The 19,516-nt window shown below is 47.6% G+C and overlaps 1 protein-coding gene across 1 annotated transcript in view; it reads left to right on the forward strand.

The window, feature by feature from the left end:
- Window positions 1-19,516, forward strand: part of LOC141066950 (myomegalin-like) — a 397,502-nt gene that overhangs the window by 329,248 nt on the left and 48,738 nt on the right. The window contains exons 13-14 of the mRNA XM_073558018.1: window positions 6,777-6,846; window positions 7,948-8,042. Coding sequence (XP_073414119.1) covers window positions 6,777-6,846; window positions 7,948-8,042 — 165 coding nt within the window. The remainder of the gene's footprint in view (window positions 1-6,776; window positions 6,847-7,947; window positions 8,043-19,516) is intronic.

The raw sequence follows: 19,516 nt of genomic DNA on the forward strand, positions 1-19,516 counted from the left end.
TTTCAACTTATCTGTACCTGAACACGAAGCTATGCGATCTTATATTAAGGAGTCGTTGGAGAAGGGTCATATTAGACCGTCTTCTTCACCCTTAGGTGCTGGGTTTTTTTTTCGTGGCTAAGAAAGATGGTTCATTAAGGCCTTGTATTGACTATCGTTCCCTTAACAAGATTACGGTTAAATATCAGTATCCGTTACCCCTGATTTCTGATTTATTCTCCAGAGTTAAAGGTGCCTGCTGGTTTACTAAGCTTGACCTCAGGGGGGCGTATAATCTTATTCGCATCAAACATGGAGATGAATGGAAGACGGCATTTAATACTCCGGAGGGACATTTTGAGTACCTGGTGATGCCTTTTGTGCTCACTAATGCCCCTTCTGCCTTCCAATCCTTCATGAATGATATTTTCCGGGACTTTGTGGATAAGTTTTTGATCATCTATTTGGATGATATTCTGATCTTTTCCATTGATTGGGATTCTCATGTGGAACATGTTCGGACTGTGTTCCGGATTTTGAGGGAGAATTCCCTGTATGTTAAGGGATCGAAATGCCTTTTTGGTGTACAGAGGATTTCATTTTTGGGATTTATTTTGTCTCCGTCAACTATTGAAATGGACCCGGCCAATGTGCAGGCCATTTATGATTGGGTTCGGCCCACTTCTTTGAAGGCTCTCCAGAAGTTTTTGGGTTTTGCTAATTTTTATCGTAAATGTATAGCTATAATTTTTCTGGTATTGCCAAGCCACTGACTGATCTGACCAAGAATGGCGCTGATTTGCTGAATTGGTCTCCAGAGGCTGTTTAGGCATTTCAGGAGCTGAAGCGGAGGTTCACTTCTGCTCCGGTTTTACGGCAACCTGATGTCTCACTTCCATTTCAGGTAGAAGTAGATGCTGAGGAGTTTGGTGCAGGAGGTGTTTTGTCCCAAAAAGATCCGGTGAATTCTAAAATGAATCCCTGTGCCTTCTTTTTCCGAAAGTTCTCCCCATCTGAACGCAACTATGATGTGGGGAATCGGGAATTGTTGGCCATGAAGTGGGCATTCGAGGAGTGGAGACATTGGTTGGAGGGAGCTAGACATCAATTTGTGGTCCTTACCGATCACAAGAATCTGATTTATCTGGAGTCGGCCAAACGCTTGAATCCTAGACAGGCTAGATGGGCCTTGTTTTTCACGCGTTTTGATTTTGTGGTCTCCTTTCTTCCGGGCACTAAGAATGTTAAGGCAGACGCCCTTTCTAGGAGTTTCTTGGCTGATTCTCCCATTGTGACCAAACTTACTACCATCCTAGGTGAGGGGGTAGTTCTTTCTGCCATCTCGCCCGATTTGAGACGTGCCCTGGAAGAATTTCAGGAGGACAAACCTGAGCGTTGTCCTATGGGAAAATTGTATGTTCCTGACCAGTGGAGGAAGAGAATGATGTCTGAAGTTCATTGCTCCGCGTTGGCTGGTCATCCAGGTATTTTTGGTACCAGAGATTTGGTGAGTCGGTCTTTTTGGTGGCCTGCCTTATCTCGTGATGTCAGGAATTTTCTGCAGTATTGTGGGACTTGTTCCTGGTCTAAACCCTGTTCTAGTGGGTTGTTGATGCCTTTGCCGGTGCCCAGGAGGCCATGGACCCATATCTCAATGGATTTTATTTCTGATCTTCCTGTCTCTCAGAGAATGACTGTTATCTGGGTGATTTCTGATAGATTTTCTAAGATGGTCCATCTTGTACCACTCCCAAAGCTGCCATCTTCCTCAGAGTTGGTGCCCTTGTTTTTACAACAGGTGGTTCGGTTGCATGGGATTCCTGAGAACATTGTGTCGGACAGTGGAGTCCAGTTTGTCTCCAGATTTTGGAAAGCCTTTTGTTCCAATCTGGGAATTCAGTTATCCTTCTCCTCTGCGTTTCACCCACAGACCAATGTGCAGACTGAGAGAACAAACCAGACTTTGGAGTCCTATTTGAGATGTTTTATTTCTGCTGATCAGGATGATTGGGTCTCATTTTTGCCCTTGGCCGAATTCGCCCTAAATAATAGAGCTAGTTCTGCCACATTGATGTCGCCCTTTTTCTGTAACTTTGGGTTTCATCCTTGATTTTCTTCAGGGCAAGTGGAATCTTAAGCCTGCCCAGGTGTTGACACTGTGGTAGAGAGAATGCAGCAGATTTGGGACCAAGTGGTGGATAAGTTGTCCCTCTCTCAAGAAAAGGCCCAGCGGTTTTCCAACCGGCATAGGACCATTGGTCCCCGGTTTAAAGTAGGTGATATGGTTTGGTTGTCGTCAAAAAATATCTCTATGAAGGTTGCGTCTCCAAAGTTCAAGCCGAGATTTATTGGGCCTTATAGGATTTTGGAGATTCTTAACCCGGTTTCTTTTCGATCGGCTCTTCCAGTTATGTTTAAGATCCATAACGTGTTTCATAAGTCTCTGTTGAAGAGGTTTGTTGAGCCAGTGGTTCCTATGGCAGCACCTCCTGACCCTGTGTTGGTTGAAGGTAATGTGGAATATGAGGTAGAGAAAATACTGGATTCTCGTCTGGCTAGACGGAGACTCCAGTATTTGGTCAAGTGGAAGGGTTATGGCCAGGAGGACAATTCTTGGGTCTCTGCCTCTGACATTAATGCCGATAGATTGGTTCGTGCTTTTCACTGGGCCCATCCTGATCGGCCTGGTGGCGTGGATGAGGGTTCGGTGACCCCTCCTCAAGGGGGGGTACTGTTGTGAACTGATTTTCTGGTTTACCTCTGGCTTCTGGTTAGGGTGGTGGAGATGGCTGTGTTAACAGAGGAGTCGTCAGTTCTCCATCCGGGCTCCCTCTGGTGGTGACAGCAGGTAATGAAGCTGACCTGCCACCTGAGGAGGAGGACTGTGAGTGGACATCAGGAGTCTCTGACTGGATTTAAGACAGCTGACGCCCTAATTTTGTGCTGATGATTTTCTCCTGCCCTGAGGTTCAGGTTTCCAGTTCTGTTCCTGCCTTCTCAAGCTAAGTTTGCTCTGCTATTTTTCACATGAGTTTTGGTCTGGTTTACTCAGTTTTTGTGGTCAGCCAGCCCCTGCTGGGACTGTGCTGAATTTCCATTCTTATGTCTCTGTTTATGCCAGTTTGTTTTTTGTCCCTGAGCAGATTGGTCTCTTTCTGCTCTGTCTTCAGAATATACCAGAGTGCTGATATAGGGAATTGAAGTGTAGCGACTTCAGAGTTTTTGTTATCAGAAAGTGTTGGACATTTTTTGGCAGGGTTTTGTGCGTGATTGCAGACAGCATCTTTCCTTTCCTGTCCTTTCTAGTTAGTGTGGGCCCCATCGTTTGCTCAGCCTATTTTTCTATCTGTGTTTGTGTTTTCTTCTTGTCTCACCGTCAATACATGTTTGGGGGCTGTCTATTGCTTTGGGGTCTGCTCTGGGGCAGTTTAGATTTCCCCTTTTCTTGCTTTAGGCTTATTTAGTTCTCCGGTTGTGACGAGGCGTCTAGGATCATCGTAGGTACGCTCCACGGCTACTGCTAGTTGTGTGGATAGGATCAGGGGTCTGCAATCCACTTAGTTACCAACCTCTCTGGTTTTCTGGGGCTTAGCTTGTTTTTGTTTTTCCTCCTCGGTGACTCATTCTTAACATAGGTCTATTTACTCTAGAAAAGAGAAGACTTGTGGAGACTTAATATATATGTACAAGTATATCAGAGGGCAATACAGAGATCTCTCCAAAGAACTGTTTGTACCAAGGACTGTGACAAGAAGAAGGGGTCATTCTCTTCGTTTGGAGTAAAGACTATTTCTGCACCAGCATAGAAGAAGGTTCTTCACGGTAAGAGCAGTGAGGCTCTGGAATTCTCTTCCTGAGGAAGTGGTGATGGCCAACTCACTGAATGAATTTAAGAAAGGAATGGATGCTTTTTCTTGTGAGTAACAGTATAGAAGGTTACGAATAACAGAATATTATAGGTAGATGGTTGACCCAGCTTAGGGGAAGGAATTTTTTTCCATATGGGGAAAATTGTCTTCTACTCTGTTTGTTTTTTGTGCCTTCCCCAGGATCAACAATGCAGAACAGCTGCACTAAAAATAGGCTGAACTAGATGGACATAAGGTCTTCCTTCAGCCTTCAAAACTATGTTACTATGTTACCAGATGAATGCTGATCTGAATGCAGAATGTAGTAATGCTCAGAAGAATGAGAGTGCCCGTCAGCATCTAGATCGCCAGAATAAGGAGTTAAAAGCAAAGGTTGCACAACTGGAGGAACAACTTGATGCTGAAACTAAAAAGCGACAATCTGCAAGCAAACAAGTATGGCGTACGGAGAAAAAACTGAAGGATGTACTAATGCAAATGGATGATGAAAGGCGTAATTCTGAGCAGTACAGAGACCTGGCGGAGGGAAATAATGTGCGTCTGAAACAACTGAAGCACCAGGTGGAAGAAGCAGAGAAAGAGCCTCAACGTGCCAATACGTTGCACCGTAGATTACAGCGTGAACTGGAGGATGCTACAGAGACAGCAAATGCAATGAACCGAGAGGTTAAAGCACTGAAAAGCAAACTTAGATGTAGTGATGTACCATTTGTTACAAAACGCATAGACAGAAAAGGAGGTGACGGAGCGCACTGGAGGAGGGTGGTGACTAAACAGTGTCTAATGACGCAGACAGACTGTGACTGGAGGGCCAAAGATCATGGCCGATATTCTGACCACTGGGGCGGGGGAGGCCTAACGTAGAGATGAGGCCCTACGATAGACAAAACAGAAGAATACCGTTCTCTCGGCCTGTGGGGCAAGGTGACATGGGTGCCCGGTCTCGAGATCCCGGGGTGATGTGTGTTCCACCCCATAAGCTTGAACAGAGGGGGGAGGTATGTGGTGTAGTGACCACTGTGTCCACTAGGGGGCGCTGTGTGGGTGTCCCAGGACGGATAGCCATGTCCAGAGTGGTAACATGAGCAGGGTTCTAAATGACCTTTATGTATCCCAAGGTGGGTGGCCTTGGGATGAAGGCTTGATTATGTGCTGATCAGCAGAGCTCATCTTTCATGCCAATGTGAGGGAGAAGCCTTCAGGTGATTGGTGAGACGGGTGGGATCAATCACCTACAAACCCAATTAGGGGCAGGTGTATAGAACGCCATAGTAAAGTATATGTGTGTGAATGATTGAAGGACCTGTGATGAGGTCATAACCATGTGATTCGGTGGGCGTGGCTGCGGACCATATAAGGTGGCCAGGGTAGGTCACATGAGTGAATGCTTGGACCCGGTTGGTCCATATGGAAGGTCTTGTCTGGGCTGACGTGGCTGCCTTCCTGACAGCACGTGGAGAGGCTGTGTATAATGGCTGCCTATGTCTGATAGTTCCCTGGAGGGAATGAACATCTGCACTGAGAAGCAGCTATGAGAAGGTAACCCGAACAAGGGATGTAACTGTGAGGCTAGAGATCCTGTGTACCGGACATAGCAAAGCCTGTGTGTCCACGGGATTAACAGAGTGGAGCTCTGTCATGGACGCTATGCTGTTGATGTGAACTTTCTGTTGCTGTTTGATGGTTTATGCTGCATAATAAACCGAATGGACTGAGTTTATGTTGAGAAACCTGTCCCAGACCTGATTTATCGGCTGCCAAGCGAGTATCCCCTACCTTATTGACAAGTGCTACCTTACAACGCTAAAATACACTTTTTATTGCAAAAAATAGTTTTTGCATCAGCACATTTTGAGAGGTATAATTTTTCCATATTTTGGCCCACAGAGTCATGTGAGGTCTTATTTTTTGCAGGACGAGCTGACATTTTCATTGGTCCCATAAACATATGATTATGTTGGAAAATTTGTTCTAGGGAGTAAATATAAGAGTACAAAAATGAAAATTGGTTGCGGCTTGAAGGGGTTCAAAAAGCTAGACACTTCTGCTCAAACAGTATCCATGTTTGTAGCACAAATGTTTGGTGCGTGCAAACCTAGATGTATTGTGTAGCTTTGTGGAGTTCATCTCTTACCATTTAGACCACTTTCACAAAGTAGAATCTTGCTCAGCATTGTTAGTATTTATAAGCCAAATCCAGGAGTGGATTTGGACCCTACAGAGGAAAAAGCTATACAACAATTTGCACCACTTACACGTTTTGAGCGTACTCTGATTTTTGGACTACAAATACTGGAGTGCAAAAAAGGACTTGGACAGTGTTTACCATGCAGAGTAGTTTCAGATACAGATTTGTTTTAGAGTTTTCAAGGCAGAATTTGCGCTGAAAATCTGCATCAAAGTACAATGAAAGTAAGTCGTTTTACCAAATTGCATTTAGCTGTGGCAGAGAGGGATAAGCATTCTTTAGACTTCGGGATACAAGTCATGTCCTATCTGTTGGTGACTCTCACTCAGTGATCATAATGGAACTTCATAGTCTAACAGAAAATTGATTAAAAAATGTGAAAAGTTAATGCTTCACAACTAGAATACACCTTTGCCAGAAATTTTCACCGATAAGTAATAACTATTTTGTTATGGTGGTGAAACGATGGAGTCCCTAATTCCTTGTGTAAAAAGAGAGGATGTTGAGCATACACACTTCCGCTCCATTCATTGTCTATAAGACTCACAGAGATAGCCAAGTACATCAGGCCCATCAGGTCTAAGAGGCCTAATAAATAATATATACATTGTGGATTGAGTAATCTGCTGAAAGGTCATCTTCAGTGAATCAGGTAAAAATGTGTTTGCTTGTAACTCAATACTGTTAAAATTACCAATCTACAAATTTTAAATATGTAACATTTATTTTTAACTTTCAAGGCTTTTACACAAAGTTGCTCCGTTCAGCCTTTGCCGATCAGTATAAAATATGAAGATTTGGATGCCAAGGGTAAATTTTTATGTCCTTTCTGATTCCTTTTTTTGCATTGTAGATAAATTAATCATTAGTTGTACTTGAAGGGGTAGTCCCATACCTAAAATGCTCTTTATAAATATAAATTTTTAACCCCTAAACACTTTTGGTGTTTTCTTTATTTTAAAATACCTTACTTTTCTCCATATACAGCTAATCTCTGTATGTGATTTTTTAAATCTTTATTTCCAATGATTTTTTTGTTTGAAGGAATGCTCAAATGAGACATTATCAGGAGGCTGAGGCTTTACTCACTTTTACCTTCTGTCACCCTGCTTGGAATAATACGTCATCAGGGGGCATCGCTGTGGTCACTTATCACAGCTTCTTTCATCGCCGCCTTCTGCTGATGTCTGAAAGAAGTGTGCAGGTGCTGCGCTCACCTCTTCCACAGCTGCTGTTACAGCTGGCTTGCAGCTTGTTTATCTGAAAGAGGACATCATCAAGGGTCGGTGATGAAAGCAGGGTGAGTGTCACCGTTGCTGTCCCCTGGTAAAGATTCGTTTTAAGCCAGTGATAGAATCTGTGGGGCAGTGCTGCTGTCACTTACCGTGCTTCTTTCATTGCCCTTCAATGAATAATCATCAGAAAACGGCACCGTTGTCAGTCACCCTGCTTCTATTCTTAAATCACTGTGCCCTGATGGCATCCAGTTTCAGAGAAACGAGCTGCGGAACAGCAGTAACCTGTCCTACAGCTTCTATCAGCGCTATTGATTTGGATTATCAAAAGTGGGGGGGTGGTGAAAGAAACTGTGGAAAGTGACTACAGAACCGCCCCCTGGCAAGGACTTATTTTGGGAGTGGTGATAGAAGCTGCTTTGAATGGACTATATGGTCATTCCAAAATACCTCTCAATCATATAAGTGTATACTTGTGTTCTAAAACTCATATGTGGGGCGCTATTGTAGACTGGCGTCACGCTTTTGATCTTATATATTAAAATCTTAAATAACTGATTTATCTACAAAAATTAACTATTTTGTAAGCTTTTTTTACATATAATTAAGTACTTCCATCAAACACTTGTGTGCTGCCACATATAACTAATATTTTTCTTATTATGTTTATCATAAGATGGAGTAACTGAAAATAATGATATGCTCAAGACTGATCTTGCTAAAGCCAAAGAGGATCTAACACTTGCTTTGAGGAAAATGAGAGAATATCAGGTAATAATAACCTTTTAATGACAGGCTTCATAGTCAATGGAGGTTAGAAAATGGATAGTTATATAATTAGTACAGTTTATCCAAAGGACATTTACACAAACAAATACCGAATCAAGATATTCCCGGAGCCCTGGGTTTACGACTATTGTTATATGTCATCTGTTGACTGCTCACTTCTTCTCACCTTATGCAACAGGAAAATCAAAAAGCAGCACGTGGCACTTTTTAGGCCTCCTCCATTCACATCAGTTTAGCTGCTTGCACTAGTACCTGTTTAAATATTTTGGGGAATAAAAATGCACTAGGCAGGACTTTATGGATGTTTTTTATTGAAAGCGCCATTATGCTTTATTTAGTAAAAATAACACTATTACATAAACATAAGATCAAAAATGGTATGTACAGTATATATACTTTATATACTTTGTAGGAAGCTGTGTGAGGGCACATCAAACTGTTTGAGGAACTGTGTGGGGACATCACACTGTTTGAATGGGCATTGTATTGTTTAAGAGGCCTTTTGGGGATATCGTACTGTGTGGGTGGCTGAGTCAGGACGCCATAATGTGTGGGGAGCTGTGTCGGGATGCCATATTGTGTGGGGAGCTATGTCGGTACACCATACTGTGTGGGAAGCTGTGTTAGGACACCATACTGTGTGGGAAGCTGTGTCGGGACACCATACTGTGTGGGGAGCTGTGTTAGGACAGCATACTATGTGGGGAGCTGTTTCGGGACACCATACTGGTGGGGAGCTGTGTCAGTACACCATACTGTGTGCGGAGCTATGTCGGGACAACATACGGTGTGGGGAGCTATGTTGGGACACCATACTTTGTGGGGAGCTGTGTGACTAGTTGTGTCGGGACAGCATACTGTGTGGGTAGCTGTGTCGGGACACCATACTGTGTGCGGAGCTATGTCGGGACACCATACTGTGTGCGGAGCTATGTCGGGACACCATATTGTGTGGGGAGCTATGTCGGGACACCATACTGTGTGGGGAGCTGTGTCGGGACACCATACTGTGTGGGGAGCTGTGTGGGAACACCATACTGTGTGGGGAGCTGTGTCAGGACGCCATACTGTGTGCGGAGCTATGTCGGGACGCCATACTGTGTGGGAAGCTATGTCGCGACACCATACTGTGTGGGGAGCTATGTTGGGACACCATACTGTGCGGGGAGCTATGTCAGGGCACCATACTGTGTGGGGAGCTGTGTCGGGACACCATACTGTGTGGGGAGCTGTGTGGGAAGCGGTGTCGGGACACCATACTATGTTGGGAACTGTGTCTGGACATCATACTGAGTGGGAAGCTATGTCGGGACACCATACTGTATGGGGTGCTGTGTCAGGACACCATACTGTGTGCAGAGCTATGTCGGGACACCATACTGTGTGGGGAGCTATGTTGGGACACCATACTGTTTGGGGAGCTGTGTCAGGACACCATACTGTGTGGGGAGCTATGTCGGGACACCATACTGTGTGGGGAGCTATGTTATGAATGGGTCACCAAGGAGGATAGCAGGAACAGGCTAAGCCACCAGAAGACCAGAGAGGTTGGTAACTAAGCGGATTGCAGACCCCTGATATTAGGATCCTGACAGCGCCGGCGTACAGCCTCCGCTGAGCAGGGACTCACCCTCACTGTAGGGACCCCTGGGGACAAGAACAGCCGGAAAGTACAGATGCACAGGACCTGAACGCTGAAGGTTAGCATGCCTGCACATGACCTACGGTCGCGTGACTGAAAGGGGGCGGGGCTTAGCGTCCTGCTTTCAGAAAAGGTAGAAAACTCAGAGTCGGGCCAAACGGAGGTCATACACAGTACGGGCAAACAAGGTACAGGAGGGATAAACAGACGGGAGGTCAGACAAAGCCAAAGATCATACACAAGAGGACGGTGCGGTACCAAAGGGGCGAGCAGAGAGCAGTCGAGTCACAAGCAGAGAGTCATACACGAGAGAGCAGTGCGGTACAAGAGGGGCAGGCAGAACTCGTAACAGGGAAAGAACCGGATCACAACCAAACAAGCAACAAGCTATCAGGCACAAGGCACATGTATACAAGAGGTCAACTAACTCAGCCGAGGGCAGTAGTATAACTGACACCGGACCTAGGTCCAGTGAGCATTAAATAGCCGCCCTCTGCCAGAGAGAGGCAGAACAATTAACCCCCAGTCTGACCAGGACGGGCCAAAGCGAAACCCCGTCCTGGATCATGACAGTACCCTCCTCTCAATGGAGGGCCACCGGACCCCCAGGTCTCTCAGGGCACTTGGCGTGAAAGGCCCGGACCAACCGATCCGCATGAACCGATCGAGCAGGAACCCACGAGCGTTCTTCAGGACCGTAGCCTTTCCAATGTACCAGATATTGAAGGGCACGACGGACCAACCTAGAGTCGACAATTCGTTCCACCTCGTACTCCGACTGCCCGTCTACCAGAACCGGTGTCGGGGAAGCTGATGCTCCCTCCCCACAGGACCTCACAGGTTTCTAAAGGGTCTTATGGAAAACATTTGGGATCCGCAGAGATGGCGGGAGACGCAACCGAAAAGCCACCGGGTTAACTGCTTCGGTAATTTCATAGGAACCTATAACCTTGGGTCCAAGCTTCGCAGAAGGGACCTTGAGCCTTATATTCTTGGTGGACAACCATACCTTATCCCCGATCTGAAACACCGGTCCCGCGGATCGTTTTTTGCCCGCAAAAAATTTAAATTTGTCCTGGGCCTTCGTAATGTTACTCTGGACCTCCCGCCATACCTCCCCCAACCGCTGGATCGTCTCATCCGCCCCAGAACACCCAGAATTCAAACGGGAAAATTCTCCAAAATGAGGATGAAACCCATTATTGCAGAAAAAGGGAGATGTACCCGTAGACTGGTTAATGCGGTTGTTAAATGCAAACTCGGTCACCTTTAACACAGACCACCAATCCTCCTGTCGGGCTGAGGTCAGGCAACGCAGAATTTGCTCCAGAGACTGATAGGTCCGCTCGGTCTGCCCATTAGTCTCTGGATGATAAGCGGATGAAAAGTACAGACCAATACCTAACCTCTTACAAAAAGCTCTCCAAAATCTGGAAACAAATTGCACTCCCCTATCAGACACCACATTCAAGGGTACCCCATGCAACCGCACCACATGCTCAACAAACAATCTGGACAATGTTTCCGCATTAGGTAGAGCTGCCAAAGGTACAAAATGTGCCTGCTTACTAAACCTGTCCACCACAACCCAAACGACTGTATTACCCTTGGAAGGGGGAAGATTGGTGATAAAATCCATGGACAGATGAGTCCATGGTCTCTCAGGAATTGGCAGTGGTACCAATTCCCTGGCTAGCCGGTTATGGGGGGTTTTTGCACGGGCACAAATATCACATGTAGACACATATTCCCCAACATCAGAGGCTAAAGAAGACCACCAGAATACTCTAGCAATGGCCTTCCGGGTGGCCGAGATCCCTGGATGTCCACCCAGAACTGAGTCATGGAACTCCCAGAGGACCTTGAGACGAAACTGAGCTGGCACAAAAAGTTTATCCACCGGCTTAGCCGCAGGTGCAAGAGACTGGGCTTCCCGAATCTCCCGTTCCAACACATTAGAAATACCTGCCACCACCACCCCAGGCTGAAGAATGGAGGATGGAGGTTCCGGGTGGGACACCGGATCTAGACTGCGTGACAAGGCATCCGCTCTGACATTTTTGGATCCTGGCCGAAAAGTGATCGAGAAGTTGAATCGGGAAAAAAAATGACCATCTAGCCTGTCTGGGAGTCAACCTTTTAGCTGACTCATTGTAAGCTAGGTTTTTGTGGTCCGTAATTACAGTTATAGGATGGACAGCCCCCTCCAAAAAATGCCTCCATTCTTCAAAGGCCAAGTTTACGGCCAGAATTTCTCGATTCCCAACATCATAGTTTCTCCGCAGTGGAGAATTTCTTCGAGAAAAAGGCGCAAGGTCTCAAATTGGTCAAAGTGGCGGGTCCCTGGGATAATACCACCCCCACCCCCACCTCTGAGGCGTCCACCTCAACAATAAATGGTTCAGACGGGTCCGGTTGAATAAGAACCGGAGCAGACATGAAACATTTTTTCAAAAACTGGAATGCCGCTACCGCTGCGGTTGGCCAATTCTTGATATCGGCCCCCTTTTAAGTAATGTCTGAGAGAGGTTTAACCACCTGTGAGAATCCCCTTATAAATTTACGATAATAATTGGCGAATCCTAGGAAACGCTGCAGAGCCTTCAAATCACAAGGTTGAACCCACTCGACCATGGTCAGTTATAATATCAGGATCCTGACAACGCCGGCGTACAGCCTCCGCTGAGCAGGGACTCACCCGCACTGTAGGGACCCCTGGGGACAAGAACAGCTGGAAAGTACAGATGCACAGGACCTGAACGCTGAAGGTTAGCAAGCCGGCACAGGACCGACGGTCACGTGACTGCAATTGGGTGGGGCTTAGCGTCCTGCTTTCAGAAAAGGTAGAAAACTCAGAGTCGGGCCAAACGGAGGTCATACACAGTACTGGCAAACGAGGTACAGGAGGGATAAACAGACGGGAGGTCAGACAAAGCCAAAGATCATACACAAGAGGACGGTGCGGTACCAAAGGGATGAGCAGAGAGCAGTCGAGTCATACACGAGAGAGCAGTGCGGCACAAGAGGGGCAGGCAGAACTCGTAACAGAGACAGAACCGGATCACAACCAAACAATCAACAAGTTATCAGGCACAAGGCACACGTATACAAGAGGTCAACTAACTCAGCCGAAGGCAGGAGTATAACTGACACCGGACCTAGGTCCAGTGAGCATTAAATAGCTGCCCTCTGCCAAAGAGAGGCAGAACAATTAACCCCCAGTCTGACCAGGACGGGCCAAAGCGAAACCCCGTCCTGGATCATGACACCTGATCCTAGCAACACAACTAGCAGTAGCCGTGGAGCGTTCCTATGATGCCCTAGATGCTTCATCACAGCTGGAGAACTAACTAAGCCTAAAGACAGAAAGGTGAAGTCTAAACTGCCCCGGAACAGATCCCCAAAGGAATACAGCCCCCAAACATATATTTTTGGTGATACAAGATGAGACACAAACACAGGCAGAATACAGACTGAGCAAACGGTGGGGCCCAAGCTGTCTAGACAGGACAGGACAGAAAAGATACTGTCTGCAATCACGCACAAAACCCTAAAAAAGTCCAACACTTCTGATATACAAAAAATCTGAGGCCACACGACCTCCCCCCGCTAGATCAGCACTCTGGTATAAACTGGAAGCAAAGCAAAAAGATACTAACATAACAGGGGACTGCACAAGCTGTGACATATGAAGCAGGGCACAGCACTGCCCCCAGTAGGGAGCACGCTGAACCCTAGCAGCAAAGCAGAAAGCAAAAAAAAGCCACAACCAGATTAATTGCAAAGGATTAGCAAAATAATCACTTAACTGAACCATGAAGATCAGGCAGGGGACAAAACAACTCTAAATGCACAAGGAGGAAAATCACCTGCAACCTTCAAGATCAGCCAGCTCCATTATATGCTCCCAGCCAGTAATCCCAGGTTCCCAATTATCGTCGTCAGTTGGAGAACTTCCATCCACCTGGCCAGCGCCACTACTCTCAGTAACCACCAGATGGAGCAGAGGGAGCTTTGGCTCAGAAATCTGAGAAAGGGAGTTCACAACAGAGCTGTGTCGGGACACCATACTGTGTGGGGAGCTATGTCGGGACACCATGCTGTGTGGGGAGCTATGTCAGGACACCATACTGTGTGAGGAGCTGTGTGGGAAGCTGTGTCGGGACACCATACTGTGTGGGGAGCTGTGTCGGGACACCATGCTTTGTAGGGAGGGGGGATGTGGCTATGTTGCCGAGGAGAGAGGACGCACGCTGTGGGAGCTCCTGAACATCCTGCTTACATGCTGTGTCTGAGACCTTGCCAGCGTGACACAATCAGCGGCATTTGGGACCTCTAGATACCGGGACCCCTCCTGGACCCCCGCAGGAGGACACAGGACTGCTCTTGTGAGTTGGCGAATAGGAAAGCTGAGACAGGCGGCGGGGCCTGCACGAGGCGGCGTCCATTTTAGACTCGCGCTCTATCAGTGAGAGCTGCGGCGTCCAGTTTCCATCGCTGCAGTGTCACCCGGCGGTGACTTATATCCTGAAGACCTGAGGGGATATGCTACACGGTGAGTGCCCTGGAAAATTGGGCCCCGCGTTCCCCCCTCCTATTTATAGACTCACCCTGCCCGTCGGCACCATTACAGTTGGGACTTCTGTAACCCTTCACTGCTACTGCCTCTGCAGGTGCCGTGGATTTCTTCTCCCTACTTGCCATAAGAACTCTCATTAATATAATACCAGGCATCGCCCTCACCAATTTATGTGACCCCCCCTCTGCATGAGAGCTGCTCCTGGGACAATTAATTAACACTTGCCCTGCTGTGCTTATAACTGGAGGGGAGAATCCCCAGAGTATATACTTCTAGTCATCCTGTTGTACTGCATCACCATTGATCATGAATCGAGCTAAAGGATCAACAACAGCAGAAAAATTAAAAGAGTTTGCAAGACCTGACCCCTCTGAAAGTGCACGGTCCCTTAGAAATAACCCTTCACAAGCTCAGCATAAAAACCGTCCCCCTGGAGGTGAGGAGGAGACTGAGCAAGAAGAATTAACCCTCAAGCAGGCATCTGAATAGCTGATGCAAGCCATCTCCCTAACTAGGACATCCCTGACTGGGAAGATAGAGGATGTTTACACTGAAGTGGGACGACTTCGACAAGATTTGCCCTTCATGTGGGAACGCATTACGGAAGTGGAGACACGAGTATCCCAGGTAGAGGACACCATCACACCTATAGTAGCCAAGTTAACAAAGGTGGCAGGCTCTATAAATGGCTGGAAACAGAAGGCGGACGATCTGGAGAACAGAATGCATCGGAATAATATCTGTACCATTGGTCTCCCGGAACCCTCAGAAGGTCTGCATCCTGAGCATTTTCTGGAGGGCTGGCTCAAGGCCTCTTTGGGGATGAATTTTCTCCGGTGTTTGCCGTTGAAAGGGCTCATAGGGTTCCTATGAAACCCCTTCCTTCGGGTGCCCCACCTAGACCTTTCCTGTCATGTCTCCTCAACTGTAAAGACAGAGATACCATTCTGCGTCTCGCACGGCAAAAAGGCCCCATCAAGTTCGATAATGCTGTGATCTCGATTTTCTCGGATTTTTCCATGGAACTTCAGAAACAGCGGGCACAGTTCATCGAAATTAAGAAGCGGCTCAATGAGCGAAACATTGTGTACTCAATGATTTATCCGGCCCGGCTCCGGGTCGTCCACGGTGGTTCCTCCTTGTTTTTCACGGATCCAGCGGAGGCGACTGAGTGGCTGCGGGCCCATAAGGGATCCTGTTATGAATAGGTCACCGAGGAGGAAAGCGCAAAAGGCTATGCCACCAAGAACACCAGAGAGGTTGGTCACTCAGCGGATTGCAGACCCCTAATCTTATCAACACAACTAGCAGTAGCCGTGGAGCGTTCCTATGATGCCCTAGACGCTTTGTCACAGCCGGAGGACTAAGTAAGCGTAAAGACAGAAAGGTGAAATCTAAACTGCCCCGGAGCAGACCCCAAAGGAATAGACAGCCCCCAAACATATATTGTCGGTGAGACAAGATGAAGCACAGACAGAAAATAGACTGAGCAAATGATGGGGCCCACACTGACTAGATAGGACAGGACAGAAAAGGCACTGTCTGCAATCATGCAAAAACCCTAAAAATTCCAACACGTTTGATGTACAAAAATACTGAGGTTTAAACAACCTCGCCCCCACTATATCAGCACTCAGGTGTGAACTGGCGGCAAGCAACATGCTAATACAGCAGGGGACTGAGCAAACAAGCACAAGATGCAAAATACAGGGCAGGAGCCAGCAGCCCAAGGGGGAGCAAGATGACCCCTGACAGCAAGGCAAAATCAGATGCAAAGGATTTACCAGATGACACTTAGCTGAAAAATGCAGGATCAGGCAGGAGACAGATATCTTCAAAAAGCACAGAAAGGAGTATCACCGACAGCCACTGAGAGAAGCCTGCTCGCTTATGTACTCCCAGTCACCACCCCCACTCCAATCATCCTCTGCAGCTGTTGGATTAACATCATGTTGACCAGGTCCACTACCAGCAGTATCCACCAGAGGGATCCCTGCCTCAAAAGTCGAATTAAGAGAGTTCACAACAGGATCCCCTGCAAAGGAATCTTAATGTACTCACTGTTAACCCGTATCCTTCCACTAAAGGTCTAATTGGGGCCTTCTCAGCGGGTATCCAGTTTACCACCAATATTGGACACTGGGCTCAGTGATCGTATCCCCTTGTTTACTTTTTGATAGGGGGCATGGAACTTTGCTCCTATATTAGGTTCTTATTTGGTTTTTCTTTTTTCTTCAACAGTTTTTGTTCTAACTGTTATTTAGGTAAAAGTCGCAGCCAATGGCAATCCTTTTCTTCACGTGATGTCTCTAAATTTTACTTGGGCACGAATATGTACCATATCCATATAAACAAAAATGGGATCTGAAATAATATGCATGACCTGGAATGTGAGGGGTATAAAAACCCCTCGGAAGAAAATTAAGGTGTTCTCGCAGATTAGGCAATAACTCCCTCATATTGTACCCTTGGTGGAGACACACCTGACCAGAGACACGGCTCGGTGTGTGCAAAAACCGTGGGCACAATGGTTCATCCATGCATTCCATACCAGCTATTCAAGGGGGGGTTTGCTACTAAAACATAAGGACATTAGGTGGGAAGCCAAGGAGGCCCGGAGAGATTCCGAGGGGCGTTTTGTATTTGTACATGCACTAATTAACTCCAGTAAATATGTTATTTTGTGTATCTATAACCCCCCCCCAGCTAATATATCAATTCTCCAGAAGGCGATGAGTTTTGCCCTGAACTATCCAGATGCAGATGTCATCTGCATGGGGGAGTTCAATCTGGTCATGAATAATCATCTTGATAGATTGAGACTGGGTGATGGGGTGCAGGCAGGGGACCCCCGCCGGCTGCATCCCAACTGTCGCAATTCGTGGAAAGTTGTGGATGGCTGGATCTATGGAGATCACGTCACCCCGAGGCGAGGGAGTATACTTGCCACTCATCCACTAAGCGCTATTTGTCGCGCATAGATTATATATTCGGATCCAGCGGTCTGGCAATATGGGTAGATAATAGAGAACATGGCAGCAGAGGGATCTCAGATCATAGTCTGGTCATTCTTAAACTTAAATATGGACCTCAGAATGACAGGAGGGTATGGAAATTGAACCCCTTTTGGTTGAAGTTGGTGGAATCTCCCGATAGAACGATCGATCAGTTGCATTGTTTCATCTCGTCCCACCCTGAACCCCGGAATATCAGTTTATTTTGGGATACCCTCAAGGCATATCTGAGGAGCTGCTTATCCTTCACGATCTCTTACATTAAACGGGTGACGTGAAGGGAAGATGATGAGATGGAACAGCGATTAAAAGATTCAGAGGCTGCTTACATATCTGATCAGACTAGTGGCAATAGGGCGGAATGGTTGGATGCTCAGAGGTTATATACTCAACATATAGACACTAAATCCAAGCATACTGTGTGGGGAGCTATGTTTGGACATCATACTGTGTGGGGAGCTATGTTGGGACACCATACTGTGTGGGGAGCTGTGTCGGGACACTATACTGTGTGCGGAACTATGTCGGGACACCATACTGTGTGGGGAGCTGTGTCAGGACACCATACTGTGGGGGAAGCTGTGTCGGGACACCATACTGTGTGGGGAACTGTATTGGGACACCATACTGTGTGAGGAGTTGTGTCGGGACACCATACTATGTGGGGAGCTATGTCGGGGCACCACACTGTGTGGGGAGCTATGTCGGGACACCACACTGTGTGGGGAGCTGTGTCGGGACACCACTCTGTGTGGGGAGCTGTGTCGGGACACCATACTGTGTGGGGAGCTATGTCGGGACACTATACTGTGTGGGAAGCCGTGTCGGGACGCCATACTGTGTGGGGAGCTGGGTCGGGACGCCATACTGTTTGGGGAGCTGTGTCGGGACGCCATACTGTGTGGGGAGCTGTGTCGGGACGCCATACTGTGTGGGGAGCTGTGTCGGGATGCCATACTGTGTGGGGAGCTGTGTCGGGACACCATACTGTGTGTGGAGCTGTGTCGGGACACCATACTGTGTGGGGAGCTGTGTCGGGATACCATACTGTGTGGGGAGCTATGTCAGGACACCACACTGTGTGGGGAGCTATGTTGGGACACCACACTGTGTGGGGAGCTAGGTCGGCACTCCATACTGTGTGGGGAGCTATGTCGGGACACCATACTGTGTGGGGAGCTGTGTCGGGACACCATACTGTGTGGGGAGCTATGTCGGGACACCATACTGTGTGGGAAGCTGTGTCAGGACACCATACTGGGTGGGTAGCTGTGTCGGGACACCATACTGTGTGGGAAGCTGTGTCGGGACACCATCCTGTGTGCGGAACTACTTCGGGACACCATACTGTGTGGGGAGCTATGTCGGGACACCACACTGTGTGGGGAGCTGTGTCGGGACACCATACTGTGTGGGGAGCTGTGTCGGGACACCATACTGTGTGGGGAGCTGTGTCGGGACACCATACTGTGTGAGAAGCTGTGTCAGGACACCATACTGTGTGGGTAGCTGTGTCGGGACACCATCCTGTGCGGGGAACTATTTCGGGACACCATACTGTGTGGGGAGCTATGTCGGGACACCATACTGTGTGGGGAGCTATGATGGGAGACCATACTGTGTGGGGAGCTGTGTCGGGACACCATACTGTGTGGGGAGCTGTGTTGGTACGCCATTCTGTGTGGGGAGATATGTCGGGAGACCATACTGTGTGGGGAGCTATGTCGGGACACCATACTGTGTGGGGAGCTGTGTCAGGACACCATACTGTGTGGGTAGCTGTGTCGGTACACCATACTGTGTGGGAAGCTATGTCGGGACACCATCCTGTGTGCGGAACTATTTTGGGACACCATACTGTGTGGAGAGCTATGTCGGGACACAATACTGTGTGGGGAGCTATGTCTGGAGACCATACTGTGTAGGGAGCTTTGTCGGGAGACCATACTGTATGGGGAGCTGTGTCGGGACACCATACTGTGTGGGTAGCTGTGTCGTGACACCATACTGTGTGTGAAGCTGTGTCGGGACACCATCCTGTGTGCGGAACTATGTCGGGACACCATACTGTGTGGGGAGCTATGTCGGGACACCACACTGTGTGGGGAGCTATGTCGGGACACCATAATGTGTGAGGAGCTGTGTCGGGACACCATACTGTGTGGGGAGCTATGTTTGGACACCATACTGTGTGTGGAGCTGTGTCAGGACACCATACTGT

The sequence above is a fragment of the Dendrobates tinctorius genome, unplaced genomic scaffold, assembly GCF_039654945.1.
Source record: "Dendrobates tinctorius isolate UK_male_01 unplaced genomic scaffold, ASM3965494v1 ptg000012l, whole genome shotgun sequence".
Lineage (NCBI taxonomy): Eukaryota > Metazoa > Chordata > Amphibia > Anura > Dendrobatidae > Dendrobates > Dendrobates tinctorius.